This window comes from Tenrec ecaudatus, chromosome 11, assembly GCF_050624435.1.
Source record: "Tenrec ecaudatus isolate mTenEca1 chromosome 11, mTenEca1.hap1, whole genome shotgun sequence".
NCBI classification, from domain to species: Eukaryota; Metazoa; Chordata; class Mammalia; order Afrosoricida; family Tenrecidae; genus Tenrec; species Tenrec ecaudatus.
Genome location: NC_134540.1, coordinates 37,963,925 through 37,991,315, shown reverse-complemented (window position 1 = coordinate 37,991,315; position 27,391 = coordinate 37,963,925). Strand labels below are relative to the sequence as shown.

Below are 27,391 nucleotides of genomic sequence, written 5' to 3'. Positions count from 1 at the left end.
CATTCGCCCTGCTCCGCAAAAGAATTCCATTGCTATGGTAACAGGAGTTGCCCGGACAACACGGGCTTTGGCGGGGAACATTGTACCACGTTAGTGATACCCAGTCAGAGGGGTGGGCGGGAGCCGCAGATCGAGCTCTAGCTTCAGGGCACAAAGATCTCCGCCATCGTATTTTAGTTTAATTAACGAGAGCTGATTTCTTAATTTGGGGATCCAAATTCCTGTCTGCTAAATAGTCAGAAACCAAACATCACTAGTGCTTTATTCTTTGAAAATTCCAATTGGGGGGCGGGGAGGAGGTTGAAATTAGAGAGTGATTCAATGAATTGTTCTTAACCTCCCTTCTCCATTTACAAACACCTTAAGAGGCAGCCTCTACATTTATTGTCAAAGCAATGCCATGTCATAATCCATCCTCTTCCCTCACACGGGGACTGCTGTGCTATCTATAAATGTACACGACCTGTGAAAGTGAAACTGCGCTTCCTGACACCTCTAATCGCAGGTCAGCGGTTCGGAACCACCAGCCCCTTCACAGGAGACTTTCTACTCCCACAAAGAGCTGCAGTCTCAGAAAACCACAGGGGCAGCGCTTCCCTTTCTGTGTGGTCACTGGGAGTCGTCACCGATCTGACCATGTGAGTTTGCTTTCTCACAACACGGGAGCGCCCTGGCGGCCCAGTGGGTTGTATGGAGGGCAGTTTGGGTTTTGCTTTTCTTTACACCTGAATATTCCATCCCATTCTAACTCCACCCACTGGAGTTGATTCAGACTAAGTGTAACCTAAAAGGACAGAGTAGAACTGACTCCCACACGGTTTGCAAGGTTGTCAATCTTTATAGAGGCAAACTACCATATCTTTCGCCAGCTGAGTGGATGGAGAGTTTGAACCCCTAACTTTGCATTCAGCAATCCAGTGCTTTAGTCAAGTACCATTACGGGGCTCCAACAACCAACACCATGGGGGGCCTGATGTATGGAGGAGGAGGAGCATATCCAATCATCTAACATCAAGACCTTCGATCCTTAAGGTCTTCTGCATTATTTGAACGCAAAAAATAGACTAGCTACCACATTACTTTTGAAGCAAACTTGAAACAGGCACTAAAAATATCTACAGTAGTTCGGAGTGTAAAAATTAAGTGAAGTAACATACCATGAAATACCTCTGCAGTCAGGCTACAACACTGACCCAGTGCGATTGCTAGTCCTGCAGACTACTTGCAGATCTGACCCAGAACGCTTCTGAGGCAGCCACCAGGAGGGAGGTGCTCAGACAGCACAGGAGGGGGGATGAGTTGGTGTAACTTAGTAGATGACAGTTTCCTTTCCTTCTCCACTCAAATTCTCAAAACTCAGGCACTTCCATACACTAGTCTGCTGCCCAGCCTGGGACCAAATATTGCCATAGCCAGTAACACCGAATGCCCGTTTATTAATTAATTATTTATGTGTGGCTTATTTAATTTCATTTTCTCAAACACTCTGTTCAATGGGATTCAATCTATACTCAGGTAGTAGATGAGAAAACAGAGGTCCAATGCAGTTACTGCCAGCTTGAAATGACTGTAATCGGGAATTCAAGAGCAGGGTTAACCTATCGTTTTTGGTTTTAGCTGTATTTTTTCATTTTAGCTAAAAACAGGTACGTAAGCCTTAAAAAATATTTCCCTGTCTATTTCAGTATCTGAGATTTCTGAGTTTTTGTATGAATCATTGGATATTTATTTATGTAATTCTAACTTAGGAAAATAAGAGTTTTCATAAATAGTCAAACTTGAGACAAAAATGTATCATAAAGTTTCTCATAATTCAATACTATAGTCATGAACTTGGGAGAAAACAGTTATTCATTTGTACTGAATTTGTGAGACTCAAAACTTCATTTCATGGGAAAAATCACTTCACTTTGAACATGTTTGAACAATGGCCGACCCAAGATTCTTGCGACAGAAACAGAAGGTGTAAAATGGAATGGGAGAAAAAGCAAAGATCTTTTCAAGCAACTGCCTCATGACCAGTATTTCCCAAATACAATTTTTCTTATTTGTCATAAATAAATAGTCATAACACAGAGATATAAATGCTAAGTGTAAAAAACTTCAAGTACACCGGTGATTTCCATTCAATTTGTATAAAGTGGTTTCTTCTACTTAAGATTATTTTAGGATAATAGAAGTAAAGATGTAAAAGTGAAAACCAATATATTGAGATGAAACAAAATAATATATGCAAAAGTTCTCTGGAAAGTGTAACATACTACAAAACTGTGTTTTACACACACTTGCACATACACAAATGCACACACTTACTACTAATATTTCATTCAATGTTGGAAAGCCAGGCTGCAATTCTATTTATTTGATAGATTCTGAGTAGCACCCATGAAATATATGTAAATATCAATAAACAACAGTCTTCTCACTTAAAATGAGAGATAACTTAGTAGGCTTAAGGAAACCACCCTTGACATTTACTTAGTTTAAACAAATCCAAGAAGAAAAGAAATACTATGTAAATTGTAATACCTTCTAATTCACCCTTTCCGATCTCTCTAAGGAGCTCTGGTGGCACAGTGGGTCCAGCACTGAGCTGCTAACAGCAAGGTCGGTGGTTCAAATCCATCAGCATCCTGAGGGATAAAGATGAAGCTGTCTGTACCCCCAAAGACTGACCATCTTGGAAATCTACTGATTGGCACAGCTCTATTCTATCCCACAGGGATGCTATGAGTTGCAGAGGGCTGGATACTTGATTGGGGGTGGGGTGTGTATGTGTGTGTGGGTGGGGTAGGTAGTGGTGGTATCTATCTCCAGTTCTAAAACTCTTGTTTAAGCCATTTCAACCTTGTGACAGGTATATTGTGACAACTAGGCCAATACAAACATGTAGACAGAGATTAATCAGGTCAAAGCTTGATTGGAGTGCAAAGAGATAAACGGCCTTCTAAGACCAGCTCCTTTCTTGTTCTCTGATGATAGGACCAGCATGCTGCTGCTTTAGCTGGTTCTATGCCTCAATCTGTGTGCTACACTACATATGGGCCAAGCCAACCCTTGGATTGTGTCTCTTGAGATTGAAGCTCCTTCGAGACCTGTCTCGCCATGCTGCTGGTACGTGCATTGCAGGAGCTTGTCACTGGTGGATCCTGTTGATGTGCTTGAGTTTGAGATCCCATTGGGGCCTGCTTCTGAGCTACTGACTGTTGTTGACCCACCCTGCTGTCTGCTTACTTCCGGCAGAGTCTACCTGTCTTGCCTGAGGGAAGATTCTGCTGTCTGCTTCCTTGACCTTGGACTGGACAGCCTACATGAGTTGAAGGACTTCCAGTGTAGAAACTGTTCCAAAAAAGTGAGTTTTATTCAGCCCTCTGTACTGCTGTGTGGACTCATTAGCTGGTATATTCTTTCTCACTGTATAAACCAATCTATGTATCTATCCATCTATCTAACACAACGCCCTCCTTCTCTTGGGGTACCTTACTTACTTTCTTCTTCTTCTTTTTGTAAACCTGATTAACTGAAATAAATGCCAAGCTCAGGACAAATTCCTCAGCAGATTTTTCCCATTTACTGCCACAATACGGCAAAGTAGTATATACAACTCCCATCTTCTGTTCCTCCCTTATCTTTCTGCATTGAACTTCAGTACATTTTCTGATCCACAAAAATAATCTCCTGATTCTATTAAATGAAAGGCAATTTATTGAAGTGATTTAGGGAATAGAATTTGCTGTCACAGATCCAGATTCAATTCCTGGTTCTATCATTTATCAGCTTTATGATTTGGGGCAAGTTACTTAACCTTTCTAAACTCATTTTGAGTTTGAGACAATGTAAGTAATGCACTCAACACAGTGTCTGACATATAAAACACTCTCCACGTCACATTCTTTCTGGATCCTCCCCCCACCCCCATCTGGAAGGTCCGGAGCAAGTCAGCTGGCTGTGTTCTATCACTTAGCAATGACCAGCTTGTGAGCAAAGAACTAAGCTTGAATCCCATCTCTACTGCTTAACAAGTGCAACAATCTGTGAAACTCCTCTTTCCGATAAAGGCCATTGTGGTTTGAGAATGAAAATCTAAACTCCCTTTTATTGCCGGAAAACCATGCTTACATTTATAAAAGCCAGAGGTTCCAAATTAACCTCATGAGTCACTGAATCCAGATATTCCTTGTGCCACGGTGACTTGGCCATGATCAGTCTTAACAAACAAATGGAAAGCAACTTCCACTCCCAATCCCTCAGTTCCTGCCTCCTTGTCATGTATAGGAACTGCTGCTGTATGGCAGGCAGCCCCCTTGAGCAGTTTCAAACGACGCACGAACAATCACAATCTCACTGAACAGCTGAGAAAACGAAGGCACAAGGGGCCAGTGTTGCAGAGACAGTAAGTGGCAGCCTGGACGCTCAATCCCTGTTCACAAAGTCAGTCAATTTCATGATGTTCAAACAATGTACAGATGTTCAAGGTTTCAATTTGTGCTTAAATGCTTGTATATTCAGTGCTGTCCGGGCCTCTCATGTTACATGCATATTCTCTTTAAGGCATACACAACATGGAGTCAGTTTCAGCACATATTTTCAATTATTTACAAGTCAGAGAACTTGATCCAATATCACACACTAACTAAAATGTTCGTTGATAATGAAGAAAATGTGCATGGCCAGGTCAAAGTCAAGGTAGCATCACCCACATGGCGGAAATAATTTGTAATAAAATGATAAAATATTAAAATTTAATGAGCATGGTCTCAATTAGGAAATTGAAAATCTGCTCATTAAATTTGCAGATGACACTTAGTTGGGCAGGGGTTAAACACTTGAGAGGAAAGGGAAAGCATTTAAAATGACCTTGATAGATTAGAAAATGGCTCATCAAAACACAGGATGAAGTTCAATTATGAGAAAAAATGGTACACTTGGGAGGCAACAGCAAACCATGGTAAGAATCAAGGACTAGGCACTGGGACGGGCAGAGCCTCTCAAAACGTTGGTGACGTGGGCTACTTTACTCTCCCCCTACCAGTGGGTTACATTTCTTCCACTGGGGAGATTCAGTGGCTAGAGCAATACCATCTGCATTATGTAGACATGGCTTCACAATGGCCATGAAAACACAAAGACAAATACACTCCAGGTGTTTCTCACACGGCCAAAGTTCAAGACCACAGGGATATGTAATCAATCATATCTTTATACTCATGATTTACACAAACAATAAGATAGTCATATGGTGAGATAAAGGAGTATAGGTTCACCAAAGGAAACTGTTTAATATAAAAATGTAATATTAATCGTTGATTCCAAAAATTGGAACGGACATAAGATGATCTAGATCTATGGTTCTCAAAGTGTGATATCTGGATTAGTTGTATTTCAGACGGTTAAATATAATTTTGACTACTTCACCACACAGCTACTGAACCAAAAATTCTGGGCTGCGATCCAACCCTGAGGATTTCGATTCTCCCCTTGAAGCCCTCTACTGTGACTGATGCTAAGACAACGCAGCTCAGCTGCAGGGCCACCTTCTTTTACTCCTTGCAGCGTGCCTTGCCTCCTACTTGCACGGGTATTTATTGCGTTGCCTGCCTTCTTTCATGAGGTGCCTTAAATTCTTCCTTGACTAAGTAGGCTAGATCAATTATACAGTTGAAAATATCACCTTTTCACAGTGATCAAACCTATACATACCTTAACTGTTGAACTATTATTTTATTAAATGGATCAATGCGATAATTTCAGTGGAAAAAAAATCTTGTTAAAATTTCTATTAAAATAGTCCACAAAATTAATTGGCTGGTTGGTTCAATTTCTTTGCTTTTCAACTAGCTCTGCTGGCTTTGAGTAGACTAGGCTTAGTTAAAATATCTTCTTAGAGCTATTAAACTTCTGCCTAATTGCCCAACCCCCTGGAGAACAGAGGGCAACTCGACCTGAGGTTCCAGCTTTCTGGTAACCAGCTATGTGCCACTGGGTATTCATTCAAAAGGTAGACTTATACACAAAACTGTGACTTAGGTTAGGATCTACTTTAATTATACACGAAACTGTGATTTAGGTTAGTATCCATGCCCCTCTCTCCATCCCATTACTTGAGTAAACCAAGAGATGATTGCGCTTATTATTGATATTTCCCAAAATGTAGAAGGAGAGCCTACATCTGGACCAACATCCTTGGAAACCATCACAGACAGTAACAACTGCTCCGTCGTTAGCAGCAGTCAGGCTACCTCCAACTTTGTGGAGACTTCATGCAAAATGGAACGAAATGCTTCCGGGGCCTGTAGCATTCGATGATCCACCGCTAGGTTACTGACCTTTGTTCGTCTTGCATCCAGACCAATAGAGGCTAGGAAGAAAGGACTGGAAACCTGCGTTGAAACTCAGCCAGTGAAAACCCTGGGGGTCACGATACACAAGGTGCACAAAGGTCAGTAACCTAGAGACACTCAAACTTTTCATGACAGAGAAGAGGTGGTTGCTCATGAGATACATTGACTGGGAATTAAGCCAGTCTCCCACATGGAAGGTGAGACTCCTGCCAACGAACTCCCCATGTTCTCAATAATTGCTCTTCGTGATGATGTGAGGCAGAGGAGATAATAATAATGAAAATTCTGGATTGGCCCATGATGGACAGCATATTTTGGTAAGAAATACTAAGCATTGGTAATAGACTATGTAATTAGATTCAAATATGCTGAAAGTTTTTTACCTTGACAATTCACTCAAGACTTGTTGAGGAAGAATTCATGGCCACAGTTCACCGAGGCCAAGCAACAGTTTCTGTTGAACAGCAGTTTATTGGGGGATCATGGCATACATCTTGCAGGTAGTGTTGGGAGACCTCAGATTCCAACTATCTGGTCACTTATTTATTCTTTCCTATAACTATATAGTCAAGTATTCATACATTTACTTGACTTATTTAGTCATTCTACAATCAATTTCCTGCAATGTTGTCACCAGCTTTCCCGAAAGAATATTTTTGGAGTGTCAACGATTTAACCAGGGAAGCTGCTATCATGTGACAAGTCGGGACCGACAGTGGACTGATGCATCAAAGGGATTTGGTCGACGAGGGTAAGCTGGAAGCAGAGTTTACAATAAGCTTCCTCTCTGAACAAAAAACATAGAGTAGTCCTGCCATCCTGTGGTCACTTCCTGGAAGGCCAGAGCAAAGTGGAGTCACATAGTCTTGTAATGAATGTGATACGGAGCCTTCCCTTTAAGGAACACTTAGATTTACTTACTGCAATGAAATGAATTCTAAGTTGTGTTAAAATCAATTTTCCCTCAATAGGAAAAACACCAATGGTCAGTAGAAAAATGGTCAGGAGACTTCAACAGGTACTTTATATGATGCGATCTCTAAAGAGTCACTAAGCATTAATAGAAAGAGATCAAGGTACTTTTATAAGGGAAACACAAGGTGCTCTACCAGAATGATTGAGATGAAAGTCTCATATATTGTTAGTGGAAATATAAACTGGTACGACTACTTTGGAAAATGGTTCTGTAGTACTTACTACAGTTGAATATGTACACACCCGCCTCCTGACACATTAATTGTACACACACATGTGACATATCCAAGGATCTCAACAACAGCCTTCTAAATAGCTAAACTCCGAAGAAAAAGAAAACAAATATCCACCAATAAAAGAAAAAAAATCATCGTGTGGAGTGCAATGCTAAGCAATGATAAGAATGAACAAATCACAACTTGCTGCAACAACATGGATGCAGAGTTGGGTTCTATTTATTAAAATGACAAAAACAGAGAAAACTAGCTCATGCTGTTAGGACAGGGGTTGCCTTGGGAACGTGAGCTTCTGTGTTTCTCATAAATTCTGGTTCTTCGTTTAGATACTGACTACACCATTATGATGGTTCATTAAGGGATATGCTGGGGATTGTGTAGTTTAGTATAACTTGTAACGTGACCAGATTTTAATATTGGTAAAGCGGGACACCACTGATAAAACTCATATCCTGGTGAAATAGCCACATGGTAGCCGAAAACCATACACCCTAGCTTGTCGTGCATTCTTTCCCCAAATCGGGACTTTTTAAAAACACCGTGGGATGCAGGGAAATTGTTCAAAATCAGGACAGTCCTGCTAAAAGTGGGATGTCTGGTCACTTTAAGTATATGTATGCATGTATGCTATTGCTCAGGATAAAGTTGCCATTTGAAATGAGGGAGGACAGCAGAGAGTGTATGAAAGTTAAAGCAAACTTCCTAGAACACGAACACCAAGGAAATCAGCAAAGTAGAAAACTTGCCAGCACAATTATTTGTACATTTATATATTATTTTACGATTTCAAAAGTGGAAATAGTGTTTAATATTTCTTAAGAGGATAGTGACACACACAAAAAAGGAGAGTGACAATAGGCTTAAGGGAGAACCTAGTGTAAAAATGCACACGGATAATAGATAAGACTGGAGATTTATTTAGAAGAAAAATGTGTGATTGATTACAGCATGGACAAAACAAACGACATCTCTTTAAACAGATAAGCAAGCCAGGGACACAGGAACTCACATAAACAAAGTGGAATTAACAGGATGTGAAACTGATCACAAGGTAGTATTTCAAAGTTACTCTCGAAACCCATCCTTTTTTCCAGTTAGTAGAACAAATGTGTGGATGCATAGTTAATTCTGGGAAATATTATTACAAGCTTCTACAATACATAGTCCCAAGAGTTACTAACTTCCATTACCTCATTCTGTTACAGAATAGACTTGTCTCACCCTGAGCAGATCTCATCTTTTGATGTATAGAGACGAAAGGGAATGGGGATCAATGGAAAAGAGAAAGCAGGCTATAGAATGGAGGCTGAGAAGTCACGGCCAAGTTCCAGGGAGAGAGGAGCAAACAGAAAGAGCAGTCTTGAAGAGGTGGCTGATGAAAGTCTTGAGACTTAGGGCGAGGATGCTACTGCCAGAAGCTGTCGGCCCGGCAGCTTCCTGTACAGTGGTTTTCCCTGTGTCCCTCACTGTCCACTGCCTGATGCACTGTAATATTCATGTCCGTCTGCATACGTGAAATCATAGCAGAAGAATCACTCCTACGCTTTGAAAGGTTGCAATGAGCTTTTAAACCATCTTTTCCTTTCTCTTTCTTTCTTCCAGTGGGGCTGGAGGAAGTCCAACAAACAGGCATGAACATATGACTTTCACCTGGTGATAAAAATAGACTTTGAATTAAATAACACCCTGCTCCTGGTCTATCAAACATCAGTTTGAGACCCCATCAGGCTAACTTTATTAGCAAGACACGGATTTAGAACTGAGAATAAATGTTTCTCAGTTCTACCTTGCAGTTGAGTGATAGCCTTGATTTTGACTTATTGGCTTGTCAGAATTCAACTGTAACAAATGCTATGAACATTTTTAATGCTATATCTAAAAATATTTATTGTCTCATCTTCCAATATTGGTAACTGAAGATTTTGGCTTTTATTTGCATATCGTAGTCACTTCCCTACTGCATAACTGCTTTAACGGGTGAAAATATGCACATATAACTTAACAGAGAAAATGATGTTTCAAAAATAATAAACTACGAGAATCTTTTAACCTGAAGGTTACTACCGTGAACTCAGTGAGCATAAATAAAGTGGATGAATGAGGTAAATGGTGACGCGTTATTGGTTTCTTTATTACAATTCTATTTTCCTTCATTTTACTCTTCCTCCAGAAATCTGGAAACGACAGCTCCTCTGATTAATTAACCAAAAGAGGTTTGACTAATAGAAGGAGATTGCAAGCATGATTAGTTAAATGATCATGTACATAGAACTTAATGATCATTATCATTTATTCTAATATCAGCCCTAATAAATGATAAAACTTTTACCCCAATGCTATCACATCATACTAACGTACATCATGGCTAAAAGTAATAAATTCCAATTTACTTGGAAATCAATGGGACATGCAGTTTCTTAATGCTTGCCAATATTGGTTTCAATAAATGTACAGGCCCTTTTAGGAAGACGTATGGCATTTATATTTCTCTCCTTACCTAGATTATGTCCTGCCAAGCCACACGACGACTATTTCCTCCAGAGTCACAAGCAGGTCTAACTATACCAGCTAGATCCCTCGCTTTTCTGAGGCCAGTATGAGCTCTTGTTTACAAAAAGAGTCAATGATTATGACTAATGTCATTATCTCAAAGTGCTAACTTCACTTCATCCTCTTAACTGGTAAGGATTCAGTGGACACAAATTAGTTATTAAGTTTTTATGCAGTGCTGAAAGTCTGTATTTCTGCTCTAAAAGTAGAAAGTCGAGTAATACTGGATATTCTCTATTACTCGTTTTCATCATTCTTTCTCTGAGAAAGGGGTAAATGAATTTTGAAATGTGCTGCAAAATCACTGGTCAGTGTTTTCCACAGGTCACGCACACACACGTACACAGAGTGAGGTTGGAAGAACGTCTGTTTTATATGTAGAAACACATGCACTATCTGAGCTTGAGGCACTACCATTACTGACTCTTCTCAGCCCTCATATGTACCTCACCGAGCATGTTCAATTCTGGACCATATAAACATGCTCAGATGACAGCGACAGCAGAAAGATGTCCCCTTTAGTTCCTATCCAGCTTTGGGAGGGAAGGGGAAAAATACAACCAGACTACTCAAGGAGAAAGGGATATAAGGCAACTAATGGAAAAAGAGACGCTGCTTCTGATTCTATGAGTTACAACTCCTAGTTATAACTTGTAGGTTAATGGAGGGGGGGAGGGGGACTATTTTACTCTTGGAAAGTCTTAGTATGCTGATTGCCTGTAGCCCATTAAAATGTTCAAATTCCTCTTTCATATACGATTAGTGCTTACTTTCACAAATAAATCTCGGAGGCCTCCATTAAAATCCAGAGGCCCTTGTCCCAAGTCTTGGCTTCATTTATGCTCCCCTGCTATCTCTTTCCACCTCCATTTCAGAGGAAGCACCTGTTGTAATAATGATTCGCTCTCCTATACTTCCACCTCCAACCTCCTCCTCACTTCAGACCTTGAAAAATAGTTATACAATCATCGGGTAAAATCAATATTTCGTGTTTGTATTATCTATTGCTGCACACCAATTTACTCCAAATTACTTAGCAGCTTAAAACAACAATCATCCATCTCACACGCTTCCTTGTGTTCAGAATTCAGGAGCAGCTGAGTGGTGGCTCCAGCTTAAGGTCTCTTACGTGCTCAAGTTCAGCTATTTGCCAGGGGTGGTCATTACATACTCTGGTGTCAATTTGAGGATTGGGAGTGTAGGGGTGGAGTTTAGGCTGTCAATCAGGATACAGCCAATGAGGCCACTGTGTGGGCAAGGCCTTCCCCTAAGGATTTGGGGAATTCCTGGTATTTTACTCCTCAGAGGTGGGAGACACTCTCTCACTACTCACTCCCTGGGAGACATTTCAGCTGACAAGAAGCCAGAGAAGCCCGGTAGAGACCCCTGCCAGTGCTGAGATGCTTACAACACCACTGGATCCACAAGACTTCTCACCCACTGGCCTGTGATCTTCCTATGTTTGGCATCGCCTGTATTTCATGAGTCTGAAGAGGACTTTATAGATTGGTATCGGACACATGGGCTCATATCGAACTTATGGGCTTGAACTGGACTGGGTTGGGATGCTTTCTGAATGTTCAATTACCCTTTATTTAAAACTCTCTCTTATACACACGAGTTTCTATGGATTTGCTTCTCTAGGCTACCCGGCTAACACACCAAGGCTGTAGTCTCTGAGAAGACCCCTGGTGCTAGAGTGGTGGAGTGGACTGCTTGCAATTAGGTGAGCAATTCTAACTTGCTAGCTCATTTGTGGAGGAAGTTTTCTGCCCAGTAAAGATGGCGGCCTTGAAAACCCTGTCTTGTACATCCACAGTGAGTTGGAATCAACTTGATAACCATGGGTTGGGAAGTCTTTAAAGACCTGACAAGCAATTGGACAAGGCAAACCAAACTAATTGGTACAGAAGGGACGCAGTGACACTACAGGGCACACCAGATTGCCCCGAGGGGTTCTGCGACTGGAACTCCTGACAGCAGCCGAAAGGCTTTCTCCCTGGTGGTTTCAAACTGCGACCTGCGGGTCGTACGGTGTAACCTGCTACCCACCAGGGCTCCTATTGTTGGACAAAAGACCGATTTGCGCACACCCTGGGCCTCTGTAGCTGCTCTCAACGGTTCCCCCAGAGCCAACAGAGATAAAGCAGGCCAAAGCACCCAAAACGAAGCCCACAGTCTCCTGTAACCTAACAGTGAAAGTCATACATTATCATTTCTGCTGTTGACCCTGACACAATAGAAGGAGAGAACTCCTGACAGAAAGGTGTGAACCAAAGGGTGGAGGCACTATCCTGGGGCTTGGCAGCTAAGATGATTGCACAAGCAGGGCAACGTTAAGCAGCATGCACAGATATGCCAAGTGGGATTCTATGATCCCACACCATTGTCCAGCGTTAATAACCATCTGTTTTTAGTTTCTTTGTGCTATCACTAAATCAAAACCCAACCAACACCTTACTCACTGCTATCGCGTCAATGCTATCTCTTAGTGATCTCCTTTGGGTTTCCGAGACAGTAACTGTTCACTGGAGAAGACAGTTTAGTCTTTGTCCGAGGGGCTGCTGTTGGTTTCGAATTGCCGACCATATGCATCACAGCCCAACTCGTAACCACTACGCCACCCAGGCTGCTGTGCTATCACTGTTTCTAAATTGGCTCCCAGATGCATTCTCTGAAATTTCTACAAGTTTCTTTTTGCTATAATTCTTTCCTTGAAACCCTCTATTATTGAACTTTGCTAAATATTGCACTGACTTTTCTACTACTATATTTTTCATTTCTAAGAGTTCATGTCTCTTTTCTGATTTTTTAATACAAGCATCTTTTATATAAACTTCCTGCCCTATTTATCATTGAAATAGCCATTGATGTGTTTGGTTAATTGTGATATTTTGTTTGAAACTTCTATTTTCTGCATTTCCTCTGTTTATGACTAGGTCATTTCCTCCCTTTAAATCACTCCCCACCCCCACCCCCCAGATTGGAGGATTTCCTCAAATATCAGCTGACAGAGCCCTGATCTTACTTTAATATTTACGAATGGGAACTTGGTGTGATTGAGTAGGCTCATTAACTGATGGGCCTCTCGGGGTGATCTGAGAGTGGTAAGCTGGTGTTGGGGGGAATGGCGGCAGGACAGAGTACACGCGTCCGGCTGTTCACCATCTCCAGAGGATACTTGCCCTTCTCTCGGCTCAGAGGACAAGCTGGCTCCAGTGGTTCACAGACAAAATGGCCCGAGGGACCAGGAACAGACCCTACCATTCATTTCTTCTTCTCTCTCCGGGAAACGTTCCTCTGTTTAAGTAGCCCCTCTTTTCGGTACAGCACCTTCCCCCACCTTGTATTTCTAATCTCGTGAGCCAATAGCAACAGTTTTCCATACAGCTCTCTCTCTCATCTCCTGAAGTAAAAAGAGGCAAGGAAATGAGGTGAGGCAGTATGCATGCTGATTACAACTCTAGAATCTTAGCCAGAAGGCCTGGCTAGAAACGGAACTGCTTTTTTAAGAGCTGGTCCACCTTCAGCGCCAGGTTTCGGTCCTTCCACCAGTGTCTCCTATCACTTTAATGCAGCGGTTCTCAACCTGTGGGTCGCGACCCCTTTGGGGGGTTGAACCACCCTTTCACAGGGGTCGCCCTACTCATACAGTAGCAAAATTACAATTATGAAGTTGCAACGAAAATAATGTTATGGTTGGGGTCACTGCAACACGAACTGTATTCAGGGGTCACGGCATGCAGAAGGTTGAGAACCACTGCTGTAATCCCCTAGCCCTTGTGTGGTTTCTCACTGGGCTTCAATTTCTCCTAACTGAGTCAGTCCTCTCCATTCTTTCCATCTTCAGACGTTGTTGCTTTGGATTACACTCACAGCCGTCTTGCTTTCATAGAAGGTGGAATTTGGGTTTTTATTACTTCAAGTGGTGGTGTGGTGACTTCCATGGGAGGAAAGATGTAAGAACAACTTTATCATTCTATATTAAATTCAAAAGTTTCTGTAGTCTTTTAATTTCTCAAGGTTTTTCTTTCAAATTGTTCACACTGTTGACTTCCTTAACACACCTTTTGCCTTCTTTACATTTCTTTTTAAACACAAAACCACAAACAGATAAAATAAACCAGGGATAGGACCTTCGGAATGAGCACAAACTCCAAATTAGTGATATCTAATTATGGTTTAATATGAAAATCATTTATGGAAGTACTCTCTGTTCTTAGTCAATATTAAAATTTTTAATGTAATTGCTTTTTTTGAAAGTTCATTCTTCACGGTTGAATAGATAAATTGTCTTTCTTCTATAGCTACACTATCATTACCAACATGTTCCAGACATTGGCAAAGAGTTTAAAGCGCTGTAATGTTACAGAATTAGTTTATGTGCTCTGATTCATGGGAAATGAGCCTCTCTGATATTTGAACAAGATGTTCAGTGCTATCACTTGTTGAAGAACCAACATTTAAGGGTATAATAAATAGAAACCAGTATTTGATATCTTCATTGTTGGATCCATATGCTATTCTACCCCAAAGTATCCTTAATTTCATGAAAAAAAAAAGTTCAGATGGTTAGTTGATTTATTATTATACCTCAAATTATTATTTTTCTTGCTTTAACAGATGTTTAGAAGAATGGCAAAGGTGGTTTTTTGACTTAAGAAAATGAAATGTTGAAAGGAATTTGGATCAATTTTGTTTTTTTCTCCCATATGTCCTAATCTATACTTTAAAAATAGGATGCATTAATGATACAGTCACATACAGGTTGTTTATAAATCAAGGGCCATAGAAAGTATTTTTGTTTTTCTAAGACAATTTAAACACACACAGAGAAACACAGGATCTTCAAGTATGGTGGATATAGGAAACATTCACGGTGTAAAAAAAAGAAATCAAAATCGTTTAAACAAAGCACGCTGTTTATTCCTGCCACTGTCCCCAAGAATTTACGGTAACTTTCTCCTGACAAGTGCATCATGGGAGGCACGCAGAAAGGGGCAGGGATGAGGAGGCACTCACAAACACTGAACTTACCGTGCATGTACGCAACTCCAGGAACGCTGCCTCCTCGCAATTTCTTTAAGCAACAGCATCGAACCACATGTGACACTGTTCTTCAGACAGACAATGAGTCAAACCCAAAATCTTTCTGCCCCAAACCCTCATCTCCACTCTGAGCAGTTTATTAAGGGTTTGTCCCGTCTTTGAAAGTCTGGATACTTCTATGCTTGCACAAATGGTCAGTCACTCCAAACAGCCATTTTTGTTTTCTAAGGACCTGCTCGGTGCCAGACACACTATAAAGTGCATTTATGCTACAGTGGTCTGGGTGAAGGTTCAAGGGCAAACTAGTCTTGCAGCCAACACTCTGTACACATTGTGTTTTGGGACGTTGGCCGCAATCCTCTCCCTGTAATATGGCTCCCACCACGTCCTCCCTGGCTTCCGGTTTCCATTTTCCCTTCTTCCTTGCTCCTTCCTCCCTGCCTAGTGAGCTTGGCTTCGGGGCAAATGCTGCCTTTTTGGTGTGTGATGTGGGTGGGAAAAAGCATTCTGCAAAGATTAGGAAATCAGCACAAGTAAGCCTGTGTTTACCTTGCTTTTAGTGCATTCTCACACTGGAGTTGACACACAAGCCGGTTCTGGACAATTGAGTAAGACTGCCGGCATCGCCAGGAGTCCCGCGGTACAGTGGGTTATGTGTGGGGCCACTAATTTCAAAGTCAGCAGTTGAGAAGAAAAAGAGACGTATCAATCATAACAACTATTTCAGGGAGTCATAGATATGACTTTCCACATATAAGAGTTTTTTAAATCTCCTTTTCACTCAATTTATGCTCAGCCTTTAGCATACATTTGTGAATGCTCATTTAATGAAAGACAGTAACCACTTCTTGAATAAATGCCCTTTTCAACTCACGCGAAGCCCTCATTATCTGAAAGTTTTCTAACCTGTTCCTGCCTAAGAGGCTGTTTGATAGTGGCTGTGCCAAAGGCTGTCCTGACCTGCCTGTAAAGGAAAACAGACAAGGCCTTGCCGCCTGCCCGCCCACAGGGCAGACTTACCAGCTGGAGCCCCACTGAGCCAGTCTTTCTTTTGCTTGACTTCATAGTAAATGCAAGACAGATGTTTGAATAAAACCTGAAATCACCCAAATTGTTTTCCTAGCCTAGAAAAGGCTCTTTAAAAAAAAACAGTTGAGCCTTTTGTCAGCTACAGGTAGCATTTGATGCTGCTTGAAAGCCCCAGTGTCAGGGCGTCAAGAAAACAATTAAATGTCAATAGCACAAGTTCATCAGCAAGAGAACCACCACCTTCACATGGACCCCAAGATAATAAGCCCACGATTTTCAGAGAAATCTTATAATTTGATTATATTGTGCCTCCTGCTCTTTGCGCTTTACAACAGGACAGTTTAAATAAGTGGAAATGCCACTTCCAACTGTGCATGCAGGGGTCCACGTTCCTCCTTTGAGAGAGAATGTTCTGTGGACAGCACTGGTCTGCTGGTGTCCTTGGGCTTTCAAAGCAGCCCAGGGCAGCCACAGCTTAGCAGACACCACGGAGAACCTTAGGGAATCCCAGTCTGTCTTCAGATAAGTCCTTGCTTTAAGGGGAAAGAGAGGTTAAAAATAAAAAGTGAGGGGACGAAGGCCAAGTGGATTCGGGAAGGAGGATGGCTGCGTGGCAATTTCTGCTGCATCAACAACCAAAGGCGCCCTGGGGGCCTTCCCCAGAGCTGACTCTGGAGAGAAATATGCTAATTCAAGGATATCCAAATAGCTCCACACTACATTTTGTCTTCCAATCCGAGTGTGGCGCAGCAGCTGTGTCTGGAGGCAATACAATCTTATTTCTATAAAAATCTCCCAAAGCTCCATATATAAGTGGAGGAGTAAAAATAGATAATCACACCCAAATTAAGGCTATTAAGACTGATTTAGTGTACAGATAATATAGCAAGATTTTGTTTAGATTATGGATGTTCACTAAAAATGAGTAATACTTGTTTGCCTAAAATTTTGATTATGTTTTATCTTATTTTGTCACAGTGAAATAGTTTTATCATTAGGGGTTTTAATTGCATATAGTTTATAGAATCCTTTCTGATTCCTCTACATCCATTCAACTGGGAGGGGATAACAGAACCCCACTGCGCTCCTTAATGAAAAGGAAGCCAACTGATGGGGATGCGAGCACATTGCAGGCAGCTGCACCCAAGGTGGGCTCGACACATCAAATCTATGGAACCTCTAACACGAAACGTTCATAGAATGGACAGTGTGCTGGGGAATGGAAGTCCCTGAAGAACGAGGGCATTAGTGTGTCCCAACACACACCGGTCACTCAGTGGTATACCACAGGCTATAGAAGAAAGTACAAAGATAATGGATGTTTTTAAAAGGTGGTGGTGGAGTGGCGGGGGCGAGTCTGATGAAGCACAGTTAAAAAAGATGCCTCATCAGCCTGTGTGATCATGAGGTATTGATGGGATCAGTTATCAGGAATCAGAAGACCCAGAACAAACAATCATATCAATGTGAACAAGGCGGGTATGGAGTGGAAACCCAAAGCCCATCTGTAGATGGACATCCCTTCACAGAAGGGTTACAAAGGGACGAGCCAGCCAGAGAGCAGTATAGCACCAACGAAACACACAACATTCCTCTAGTTCTTTAATGCTTCCTCCCTTCCTCTATCATGACCCCAGTTCTACCTTACAAATGTGGCTAGACCAGAGCATGTACACTGGTACAGAAAAGAGCTCTTGACACATGGAATCCAGGACAGATAAATCCCTCAGGAATAGTAATCGGAGTAGTGATACCATGAGGGTAGGGGGAAAGGGGGGGAGAAAGAGGGGAACCGCTTACAATGACTGATATATAACCTCTCCCCCAAGGGGGATGAACAACAGAAATATGGGTGATGGGAGACAGTGGCAAGTGTAAGATATTAAAATAATAATTTATAAATTATCAAGGGCTCATGAGGGAGGGAGGGAGGGGAAAAATGAGCTGATAACCAACGAATCAAGTAAAAAGAAAATGTTTTGAAAAGGATGATGGCAATATATGTACAAATGTGCTTGACACATGGATGTATAGATTGGTATAAGAGCTGTAAGAGCCCCCAATACAATTATAAACAAAAAAAGAAAGAAAAAGATGTCAACAATTGTTTTTTAAACTGGGCTCTACGAAATTATTTTTGGGTGGCAAGATTTATGAGAATATTTACATTTTGTGTTTACTTTGTATAATAATATTTAGAACATAGTTTGTGAATCAATGTGCAAGGTTTATGGAGATAAATCCATGATTTCTGAAGATAACCAGAAAGACATTTGGGAGATGGTCCAGTACTTTCTCAGGGGTGACTAGGACCTTAGGTTGCCTAAGCAAGAATGCACCCCCATTTTCCCTGTGTCACACAGCAGCCTCACTGAGAGGAGTTCTTCCCAGGTGTCGGCTCTCCCGCCAAGCTGCTGGGGGCATGTGACTCACTAACCTTTAGGTTTGCCGCCAGACACAAGCCACCTGCATCACCAGGCCCTTTTTTGGGGGGTGGTGATGGGGGTGTAGGAGGGAACAGAAGTCTGAAATATATGGCCTGGCCATCAAGCTGATCAGCAGCCATTTTATACTGTTTATGTACACTTTAAATGGTGAGAAAAGTTTTACGATACATATTTCATGGCACCAATATTACATGAAATTCCAACTCCACTTTCTAAAAATAAAGCTTTATTTGCACATAGCCACTCCCACCTCTGTGTGCATTGTCTTTAGAGGCTCTTCAGGCGCCTGGAGGCACACTGGACTAGGGATGAGGCTGCTAACCTCTAGACCCGCGATCAAGGTTAGGGGAAGATGGAGCTCCCAGACCCGGCGAGATTTACAACAGTCGTCACAGGAGCCACATGGCCTGTGCGAGCGCACCTATCTGTACTGCGGTCCTTGAGCGGGGGTGCTATGGATGAAGCCAGCCGTTGAAGCCTAGCAACGGTCTGTGAGAGATGCACGGTCTTGGAAGATGACAGTAGAGGGCTACTGGGAGTCAGAATCAACTTGATGGCAGTGCGTTTGGTTTGTGTGGCCTGTTATAGAAAAGATCTGCCAGCCCCCTGCCCCAGCCCCAGTTTAGGGGATGCTGAGTTTGGAATGTTATGATTCAAGTGCTGGGTCAAGGTGTCGAGGGCAGCACTTTGTACACTACAGTCCTCGCCGCATTGTGAGAGCTGGGAAATGAGTTGGCCGGCTGCTGATCCAAATACTAGAACTAGAGCAATTTAAGATCTAGCTGTTTGGAAATCCAAAGTATAACAGCCCCTTCTCTTGCAGTAAAAATCCCTTTTAAGCTTAATCAGTAGGAAGTTCTAACTTAGGAAGGCGGTAAGCAAGGCCCTTAAGAGAAGTTCTTCTTGTTGTTAGGCGCCATTGACCCTGTTCTTACTCGGAGCGACCGTACGTTAAAACAGGATGAAACCCTGCTCGGTCCTGTGCCACCTCACAATTATTGCCATGCCGGGGCCATCAATGCAGTCACGGCGACCAGCCACCTTGTCAAGAGCAGTCAGGCACAGAGAACACCATAGTGGAGAACAGAGCTTGCAGCTTCAGGGGATAATGGTCAGGCAACCCCTGGAGAAAAGTAGGTATAGATAAATTTTCCTGTGGTCATTGCAAAACATGCTTTTTTTTTTACGTCACATAGTTTGGGGTATATAACTTGCTTGATTTTCATTGAAATTTTAACAGTTTAGAAAGAGCAGATCCCACTGTTTCTTTCTGCCTTGCAGTTGCAGATTAAACTTAGCGTTTCTTTAATCAACCTGGTCTTTGTCTTTGGTTGAAATGGGGACAGGCAGTCACACAGTCCACACAGACAGAATTTCAGTAATCCACAAACAAAGGTATCGGTGTACTTCTGAAGTCTGAGAAACACTTAGCATGACCAGATACCTTTGTTCAAGGCAACACCACCATCAGCTAGATCAGCAGGAGGGATCAAGTGCTAGAGAAGGACATTGTGCTTGTGGAAATAGTGGGCCAACCAGGGGAAAAGTGGCCCTCAGCGAGTTGGGTTGGCAAATAGCTAAAGCAATGAACTTGGACATGCCAGTGATGAGGCTACAGGCAACATCAAATTTTGTGGCAACGGGGTTGCCAGGAGTTGGAGTTAGTCTGATGAGGGATGTCTATCTATCTACCAACTACCTACCCACCTACCCAGGGAATTCTTTTTGAAGGAGAGACTGCTGAGCTGCTGGTCCGACCCTCACAGTGCTCACACTCATGGGACCCTTGGTGAATGGGATACACACACACTCACACACACACACACACACACACACACACACACACACAATGCCTGCATGTGCATCTTTTAAGAAAGTATTCCATCACATGAAGTTATAAACATTTTAAGTCAAAGCTTGTTAAACTGTGGTCTCTGGCTCCATATGGCGTCAAGTAGTGGGGGTGGGGGGTAGTGTCATGAAAAATTTGGCAACTAACGGGGTTTCTAGAAGTGCGATGACCAACCTTACTTTAAAATCAAGTGTGTCGTGAATCTTAGGTGCTTTGGGTGGAGCTCTCGGTGGTACAAATGTCTCTAGTGGGAAGGGCTTGGCACTGGAGAATGCGTAAGCAGCCGTGTTCTCGGTGCGATATCAAGGGCCTGTGACGTCAGGGTTTTTCATTCAAAGGCAGGCGTGCACTACGGAGGTTTAAGAAATACTAGCGCATGATTAGATATGAGACAGAACCAAGTGGAGTCTGTGTTAACATCACTACTATGACACTCAACGTCAAGCCTCTTGGCTTCTTGTCCACCTGACTCACATTGACCAGCTCCTTGGTGTTCTGTCAGCTGCCATGACGGAGGCGCCCTGTATTGCTCCTTCTCTTTTGCTCACTTCATTACTGAACTCTCTGTGTCCATTCTTAAGGGCTCTCCTTCAGACAACCCGTGTGCTTAGGCACCTCTAATAATTCCCTGTGGGGATCCCTTCAGTTAGACCCTAGGCCTGGCTTCTTTCCCCGAACTTGATACACCCTTAGACCCGTGCTCCCTAGCCCCTGCCGCCAGTTCCCATTGACATGGAGGTGGTCATCATGGTGTTTCAATTTCCTTTCACTGATATTTGTCACTTCAGTTTCAGGTGAGCTGTGGACAAATAACATTATAGTACGGAGATGAGAGGGAGTTAATTCTACTCATGGTTGAAGTTTTAGCATTGTTACATTCAATCCACTTTGTCTGAGTGAAGTCCAGAAACCTGGATTAGCTCTTCAGTACATATTCTTGGGACCATTCAAGCCTCAATCTAAGTACATTTACTCACTCAGCCATTTCGTTCTGAGCATTTAAGAGATGTGCCTCAATAAAGCTAAGTTCCCAGGTTCCAAGGCTAAGACTGAGGTCCTCCTTTATTGCCTTGGCCCTCTCAACAGAACGCAGGTCGTTTGGAAGACAGACATTGAACACGAACATCTGAGTAAGAGGAATGAATATCGAGAGATGAGAAGACCAGGCGGTGACTAGGCAAATAGTTCTACAGGGCTCAGACGGGCTTCAGGAAAGGCTGGGTAATAAAGTGCTCTCGCCCATTCTAACTCAGAGCGACACTGCACAACAGGTCACAAGTGCCCCTTGTGGGTTTCTGGGTCGGTAACTGTTTACAGGCGGGTTCTCCTAGCATAAGATTTTCCTTCAGGTCTTTGGAACATTCCATCCCACACCAACCCCCAACACACCCCCCAGCAAAACTCAGCTTAGATTCCATTTAGAAGCCTTTTGGAAGGATTCTGCCTTCCACCTCCAAGTATGGTATGAGTATTTCTCAAAGCTTTGTCAGTTTGTCCTCTCTTGGTATTTACCACACTCAGAATAATATATTAGTCTGTCCCTACTCCGCACTGTCAACCAGAGGTGATAAACAGAGCATCGAATAAAGGCTAGATTATTCGGTGTACCTGGTTTCTTTGCTTCTGAAACTCATAGGAGTTTGTATGTTTGAGATCATCTTTAGCCAGCACATTTAGCCTGCAAATCTCACAGCATACTTTACCAGAAATTTATGATTTTGATATTTTGAAAAATGTTATATTTAAAAAATCCAGGAAGCTTATGATGATAGCTATGCTTCTAAAAGGAAAATCAAACACAGACAATGGAAATTGAAATAGAAACTAATTCAATTAAATTTGGGGTCAATTTAAGACGAATTTGACTCTCAAGTTAGCCATTGTTCCGTGTACATCTTATCATTAGTAATATGCATTATACACGTGGGGCTTCAAACAGTTTGTTAATAAATGTAATGAAAAATTTCCATCCATTTTTGAAGTCCCCTCCCCCTGGTAAAATGCAGCAGCCCGCAGCTTACTAGTGCTATCATGCTCAGATGGTCACTCACAGTTGTTTGATTTAATAGTTTACTACTCAAAACTGTTGGTTAAGCTTTTGGCTGCCAAATGAAAGCGTACTCGCTTGAACGCAGCAGCTACTGAATGCGCGAAAGATCTGTCCATCTGTTTCCTAAAGATTTTGACTTAGAAAAGCTTTTGGACATTTATACTTAGTCTTTTCTGGTCACTATGGGAATTGACTTGATGACAGCGAGCTTCATTTGGGTATAGACTAGGCCTGTAGCGTGATCTTATCCAGCATTTTGTACCAAAGGAAACCTCAGTCGCTATTTTGGAAAAAAATATTCTATTTGTTGGAATCAATTATAGCTTACTGTTCTAACATAATCACAGGACAAGTGAGTTCTCTCTTAAGTAATTTTCCCCAAGTAATATCTGAAAGATATATTTCTAAAATACCATAATATATACAAATAATTATATTCATAGCACAATCGTTGAACTTAGTTTGGCTTTGTTATTTATCATTTGTTATTAATAAAAAAGAACTCAGAAGTCTATACACAATGCAGAAAAGAAACATACGGGGAATCACACTGTGTTCTGTTCAGAACGGTGACACTAGCTTTGCACTCTGGGAAGTTTGTAGCCTTTCAGGGTTTCCGTTTACTCATCGACCCAAGAAGAGATCTCTGAAGTCCAGGACAGCTCTTTCATTATCTTTGTGTTATGATTGAGTACATCACAATGACTCTGAAGCATAAAGCCAAAGTTAAAAACTTCTTAATTACCCACATGAATTTGTCCCACTTATTCTGATTCTTCTTCCTACTGTTCGAGTAGGTAAAGGTAATAGAAAAACATTGTTATAACAGATTAGTGGAAGAAGTCAAAATCTCTCTCTAAAATTCTGATATCTATAAATACACACCTTTGATCTCATTTAGTAAGCATGTACTGTATGTAACTTACCGCGGTCAGTCAGGATCCATGAAGCTGTAAGGAAATTACTTTATAATGGTTTAGGCTACCCTCCTTCTTTGGCACATGATTTTCTTTTCGTTCCCACTTTAGGATTTCTCAAATTATCTCATTAGTATCACAGCTAAAACTTTTCCATTTATAAATCCTTTGAGTTTGATGACAGCCTGACTCTTGTTGGACAAGAGTCTGTGGTTCCGATTACGCACGATAAGCAGAACTCCACAACAGGAACCTTGGGAGAACGGGGCCAACGTAAAGAAAGCCCACGCAACATGAAATGGCACGGTGAATGGAGGGAGAAGACAGCAAGAGGCTGGGCAGGTAGGAGTCAGAGATTGTTTAAGAGTCCACTTCAGATAGTTATCAGAGCCCATAATATATTTTTCCTTGGCTGTAAGCTCCCCTTCGTTTTAGTAACTGAGCATATCCTTTTACAATGAGGCTCATCTGTATTTATGACTTTGCTTAAGTACTGTCACAATGTTTCAAACTGTAGCAGCAAGAACAGGTTAACATATTCAAAATTTTAAATTGCTTCTTGATGTAAAAAGTAAATTCACTATTTAAAATAGTATTATGAGCACATATTGCTTTTCAGAGGGTGCACTGGAGAACACTGATCAGAAATGTGCGAAGGTAACATAAAATAATCGTAGTTAAAAAACCCAAACTCCACTTAACTAGAGATATGCAAAAAGCAGCCAAGGTACCACATCAAGACATTAATGTAATGATGGGAAAGCTCAGTACAACATTTCGGAGCCAATATGTATATCCATCTGTAAGCACAGATATGCACACCTAGAATAAAGCCATGCTTGCCTTTGTAGTTGTATGGGAACTTGAGAATGTTACAACAGCCTACCAGAATCACAGATCAACAGGATAAGAAGGAGGTGCATTTCAGGAATACAGTTTATTACCATGGTTACAAACTTTCAGAACAGGCCTCTGAGAGATGGGGCTGAGACTCTGCCGAATATCTGTGGACAACAAGAAGACAAAACAAAACAAAAGCAAACTTAATACAGGAATCTCTTCATCTCAAGAAGTCCAACCAGATGAGGTAGACTTTTCCCAAGGTTAAGTGTTCCAAGAAGCAAAGCAATGCTTCAATACCCTGAAGTGCTTGGAGCAATAGATCATGTTTATGACTTTTCCTTCCTATTTAATTATGCTACAGTAAACTCCACGGGGATGCAGTGCCCGTGGTTCTTGAAATGAGACTTGTCACACTCATCAGGATGCTCTAGGTTCGGTGCACTGATGTGTTAATGTGCCACTGACATGGGCCAAGTGGAATGCATCCCTCTCTGACATTTGTCATGGCAAGGGGAGGATTAAGTAAATTCCTGAAACTTCTGAACAGTTGTTGCTCAAAGCACTGTGTTCTTGACTCATGACTTTAAGAGAATTTAAAGTAAAAAAAACACAACAACAAGATTTCTTCCCTGTGATAGACTCTCAGACAGTAACCCGAAGCAAGGGTCGTATTCACCTTTCGGCTTCTTTGGCGTCCTTTTCCTTCGCTCTCGGAAAGCAGCCCCCGACTGCAGTGCCTCCAGCAGACTATCCATCACTCCCGTCTCATCACCCTCTGTGGAAAGAGATGCAGGGAATTCCATCAGCACTCAGGGTTACCATAGCAATGTCACAGCATACACAGAAACTGGTGCTGGCGATGGTGGGCGAGAGAAAAGATTGGATGCCAGGACCAAACCAGCAATTTCAAAATAAAATAGGACTTTAGCTCTCTCATAAATCAACTGTCTTTAATGAAATCTGTCTCATTAGTGCCTGTGTTACTGTCCACTAAAGAGGAGCCAGTTCCATTGATTCACTTCACAGCACTGCTTCTATCGTCTGGCGGCACAATAACTTTAAATGGAATGCGGTTCCAGTCATGTCCATGTCTCAGGTTATCATAAATCATATTTCCCTTGTAGAAATAGGTTAGTTCCAAGGCATCGGCTTCTATTCTAAAATCGACCAGGTGTTGGGGAGTTTTTGTTCTTGCTCTTGAGAGTCTGCTGTCTGAACTGATAGCACAAAATTACATTTCTATGCTAACTTTTGTGAGCAAGCTCCCAACAATTGATTTTTCATATCTGAGAGGATAGTCGGCTCCTAACTTGAGGTGACACAGAACAACTGCTAAAAACCTCGGAGCTCTGAAAAGTTCTTCTTCCTTCTGGAAAAAGAACCCTAAGGAGGCCCTTGAGAGTCTGAGAGATGCGATCGCACTATTAATCAGTTTCCACTGGTATTTCATATATGAAGAAGGAAGTGGTTCTATGTTTCATTTCTCCACAGATTATTGTCGTAACAGTCCCAGTCGTTGCTAAATGTTATGCAGTGAGGAATGAAGTGTGAAAGAAACTACTAAGCTCTTACAAATCTAAAGAAATTCCAAGCCCCCCACCCCCACACACAGAGGTTATTTGCAGGCATTTCCTATCAAAATGTGGGTCTGCTGTATAGTATGTCCAAAGTCATAGAAAATGATGCTTCTCTGGATCTTTATTGCCCTTGTTTCTTTTTTTGAGATGCAATTCTTTTATAGAGAACAGTTGGCAAAGGAGTACAATAAAGTCACTTACAGCTTATAAATAGACATATAAGTATAAATATGCCCCGGCCCTGTTTCTAGCTGGTCTGTTGGATATTTTTAGAAAAGCACTAAATCTTGTCGTGTTATCATGGAAAGGTAGGGGAGAAATAGAGCTTTGGAGTTTGTTGATTTACATGTGAATTTAACTCTAGAGTGACTTGATGGCTACTTTAATTAACACAAAATAAATATTTTAGACACTTTAATAAGTAATGAAGCAATCTAGATGTGTTTGAAAATGCACACTCAAATTCAACTGTATTTTTCCTAGAAAGAACTCAATTATACAACACTTAAGGTAGTGAATCTGTTTCCTTAGTAAAGGGAGCCATTTCGAAACCACAGAACTTTTAAACAGCAAGCATAAGAACAGGCAAACCATCACAAGCCCAACCCACAAACGCAAAGAGAGTGGAAGCAGAAACAACTGTTCCTGCACATCATCCTGGCAACATGGACTGTTAAGCCACACCCAAGCTCACTGCCAGCAGGCTAGTCTGACTCATTCTGCATAAAGCAGTGCAAGCAGCCATCTAAGTGAAATGTCAGCCAAGCCCACACAGAAGAAGCACCCCATCATCAGTCACTGAAGGATTGTAAATCATATAATCTGAAGTCAAAGGGGCGATTAGTATCAGAGCCTACATGTGAGAATACAGTTTAGAGAAGGCTGCTTATGACCGTGGGACCCCAGGATTCATGTGTGGGAACTACATAGCAAATAAGCCTCCTGTGATTTCCCTCTGCCCATAATTGAGGGAGGGAAGTGTTTACTAAACAGAGTGCATTAGAGAGATAAGTATAAGAGGTCAAAGGCATAAATACGACTTGAATGGTTAATGCCCTGTCAGTTAATCCTTCCTCTGATGCATGCTGGCCCTTATCTGGTTTTCAACATTTTCTGCAATTGTGTTTTGTTTTGTTTTTATATGTTCACATTAGGGTGTATCTCAGAGGCATTATATCATTGGAAGTCACCCTCATGAAGCTGGGTTATATGTTTTTATGTCTTTCGGTATATGAAACCCAGCAGTGATGAATCCATAGGGACAGCAAGAAGAATCAAGGTTTTGGGGGTGGGCTGGGTGTTACAGTGGTGGTGGAAAGGCTAACAGGGAGACAAGGTCAAGGAGTCCAGGAAGAAAAGTAATGTTTCGAAGCTGATGGTGGCAGCAATTGTACAATTCTGTTTGACATGACTGAACTATGGAATTATATATGTTATTAACTCCCAATTAATAATATATATATGAAAAATTAAAGATGCAGTAAAAAAGCAGAGTTAATTCAGAAAACATTTCAACCTCCATGAC

The 27,391-nt window shown here is 41.7% G+C and overlaps 1 protein-coding gene across 2 annotated transcripts in view; it reads right to left on the bottom strand.

Annotated features, from left to right (window-relative positions):
* The window catches only part of DIAPH3 (diaphanous related formin 3), a 576,438-nt gene that overhangs the window by 97,223 nt on the left and 451,824 nt on the right, over nucleotides 1-27,391 (bottom strand). For both annotated transcript variants that reach the window (XM_075563000.1, XM_075563001.1), the window contains 2 exons: nucleotides 24,966-25,064; nucleotides 24,391-24,450 (listed from right to left, as the gene is read on the bottom strand). In XM_075563000.1, the coding sequence (XP_075419115.1) occupies nucleotides 24,391-24,450; nucleotides 24,966-25,064 (159 nt within the window). The remainder of the gene's footprint in view (nucleotides 1-24,390; nucleotides 24,451-24,965; nucleotides 25,065-27,391) is intronic.